The sequence below is a fragment of the Microchirus variegatus genome (genome assembly GCF_963457635.1).
Source record: "Microchirus variegatus genome assembly, chromosome: 2".
In the NCBI taxonomy this organism is placed as follows: Eukaryota; Metazoa; Chordata; class Actinopteri; order Pleuronectiformes; family Soleidae; genus Microchirus; species Microchirus variegatus.
Genome location: NC_139803.1, coordinates 5190052 through 5192958, shown reverse-complemented (window position 1 = coordinate 5192958; position 2907 = coordinate 5190052). Strand labels below are relative to the sequence as shown.

Genomic DNA, 2907 nt, shown 5'->3' with positions numbered 1-2907 from the left:
GAACATGGAGACAGGGAGCTTGATATCTCAGAGCCCTCCGTCCTCTCCCTGACTGAGGAAATCAACAACAAAAACTGTGATTTTTAAACAACACAAACCGAACCTTTCACTGCTTGTCCTTTAAGTTACCCTCGGGCTTTTTTTTCTTCACTTCTTCAAACTAGCGAACATCTATCCCACCTCTGTCTGTCCCTCCGTCCTGACACATGTCCCAAAAAAGTCTCTCAGTACATTCTGCGCTTCATGTAGATCCTCTCAATAAAGTTCTCCAGCTCCTCCTCACTGTCCACCTGAGGCACCAGGCCGTCCTCCTCATAGTCATCCGCCGGTGTGATCTGAGGGTAGTAATATGGGGAAGGCCTGCCTCTCCTGGGCGGGGCTACTGGTTTGGGAGGGGGTAAGGCCTGGTAGGTCCGTGGGTGAGGGAGGATATAGTTAGAGATATAAGGGGTGAGAGGCAGGCGCGGCGGTGGCTGCTGCTGCTGCTGCCTCCAGCCCTGTCCGCGGTTCTTAGCCCCGCCCCTGTGTCTGCGCCTTGGGGCCTGGAGGTCAAGTTCCTGGGGGCCGAACAGCTCCTCTCTGGAGGGGGCCGGCTTGCCGTAATACTGTTGTTTGGGATATGGGAAATAAACGGGGTAGTACGCACGGTATGGCTTCTGGTAGTAAGGGTAGGAAGGGAAGGCCAAAAACTGTTTCTGTGGTTTGTACCAATAATCGAGCTGCTTCTGAGGCTTGTACCAATATTCCTGTTTGTACGATTTGACTTTGTCCTTGTGCCACTTCTTGTTGGACTTGTTGTACTTGTACGGGTTCTTCTTGGGGTTCTTTGAGGCCGTGTAGTGGTACATGGGCGGAGCTGCCAGAGGAGGAGGCACCAGAGGCCTGAATCGAGGCACCACAGGGCTGCTGTTGATGGGTTGCTGCTGCAGCTCTTTCCTTTTCTTCTTCTTCTCCTCTACGTCGCTGATGATCTCGACCACGTCGTCAGCAGGCAGGTGCAGTTTGCTGCTGATCTCGATGAGCCTGTCGATCATCTGCTGGTCCAGGTCGTCTTCGTCTGGGAGGACCTCCTCGGAGCGCTTGTCCTCAGCGGTGTTGCCTGCGGCGCCCATGCTGCTCTTTTCTCGGGGCTTGATGTAGGACTGCTGCTTCCTGCCCATGTACTGCAGCAGCATGTCAGAGGCGATGTCTGCCAACCTCTGCTCCTCCTCTCTGGCTCGCTCCGCCTCCTCCTGCTGCCTGAGCACCTCCTGTTTCTCAGCGCGAGCCCTGGCCTCCTCCTCCATGTGGGAAAGGGTCTCCTCTTCTTCCTCCACCTCCTCCTCCAGCTCCTCTCCCTCATCCTCAAAATCGTCCATGAAGTTGCCGCCCTTGACGGCTCGGTTGCCGGCGGCGTTGTCCTTCCAGTGCAGCTTCTTTGCAGCCTGTGCCAGCTGAGTGTTGTACGCCTTGTAGCCCTTCAGTGGAGGCAGGATCTCGTTATCTTGGAGACCCAAGTCAATGTTCTGGAAGTAGCCTCGTATTTTGCGCTGCAGCGAGGAGTCGACTCCCTGTGCTGTGGAGCTCGGTCTTTCTAAATCATTCCCTTCATCCTGTCCCTCTTCTTCCTCCTCTTCTTCCCCTTCCTTCTCACTTACACTATCTGATCCCTGATCCTCCTCTGACCAGCCTGGCTCCTCCTCTGACCTTGTCTTTTTATTCTCCTCCCTTCCGTTGAGGTCGGCTGTCAAACGGCCCACAATTAGCTGTTCAATGGTCTTATCAGCCCTTCTGCCTTCTCTCATCTGCTGCAGCCTCCTGTCGCCCTCTGTCTGTCCTGTTCTTCTTATCACGCCACCATCCAGCCCTTGGAAGGAGGGCAGCCCCCAGCTCTGTTCTCCTCCCCAGGCTGTTCTGCTGCTCCGCTGACCTCCGCTCTGACCTCCGCTCTCCCCCGTTTGGTCCAGGGCTTCCAAAAGCACGGCGAGCACCTGCGCGGTGTCCGTGGCTTTATCTGAGTCTTTCACCTGACCTGGACCCACGCTCCTGTCCAGGGAGGCGTTCTCCGGGCCCGATGGGCTTTGGGGCGGGGGCAAGAGGAAGGGGTCGAGGCTGTCCTCTTTATGGTCGGTCCTGGTGCGCCCCTCCACCCCTCCTTCCCCTCCCTCACCCAACACAGGGGCGGTGCCAGCCAGCTGTGGAGTGACAATGAGCAGGACCAATAGGATGAGGTGGGCTGTGGAAGGGGCGTGATGACAGGTCATGACCATGCAGAACTGGCAGGAGGGAGGTTAAGCACCTGAAGAAGAAGAAAAAGAAGAAGAAGAAGAAGGAAGGAAGACGGAGAAGCAAAAAATTCATGAGTCGTGTTTACACTGTTTCTTAATTAGAATAATGAGATTTTTGAAGCATTTGCCTGGAAAGGCCACTCTAAAATACAATAAAAGCACAGCTCACTGTGTCTTTCCAGCATAAAACATCAACAGCATTGCCATTCATCCTGTCACACGCACGTGTTCACCTTGAAGCCACAGCACACAGAAGCGCTCGATACTGTGAGCCATTTAATGAGCGTTTTAGGACAAAGCGCGCACTCAAGTGCAGTTCAATGAGCCACAATGTCACATGATGCCACATGCAGCAAAGAAACTTACACCTCTCTCTCTTTTTTTCCTCTTCTCACCGAACACTATTGTGTTTTTATTTCAAACCCAGATTCTAGAAATGGGACTTTCTTTTTTATTTTATTTTTATTTTATTTGAGCCATCGCTGCGTAAATAACCTGAGCGCGTTTGGAGCCACAGAGATGATTGTGTGGACCTGTCTCTCAGAAAAGCAACACATTCATTTGCATGCAGAAATTGTGCAGTGAATCTCGTCGTTTCTGCTCCGTGCTCGTGCGTTCACGCGCTCATCTTTGATTTGAG

General features: G+C 53.3%; 1 protein-coding gene across 1 annotated transcript; it reads right to left on the bottom strand.

Moving 5' to 3' along the window:
* Positions 1–224: 224 nt before the first annotated feature.
* LOC310944640 (uncharacterized protein) lies at positions 225–2249 on the bottom strand (the record flags this gene model as incomplete). Its single annotated transcript, XM_083910446.1, has 1 exon — positions 225–2249. The coding sequence occupies one exon, from the start codon at positions 2247–2249 to the stop codon at positions 225–227; it is 2025 nt and encodes a 674-aa protein (XP_083766572.1).
* Between the last annotated feature and the right edge of the window lie 658 nt (positions 2250–2907).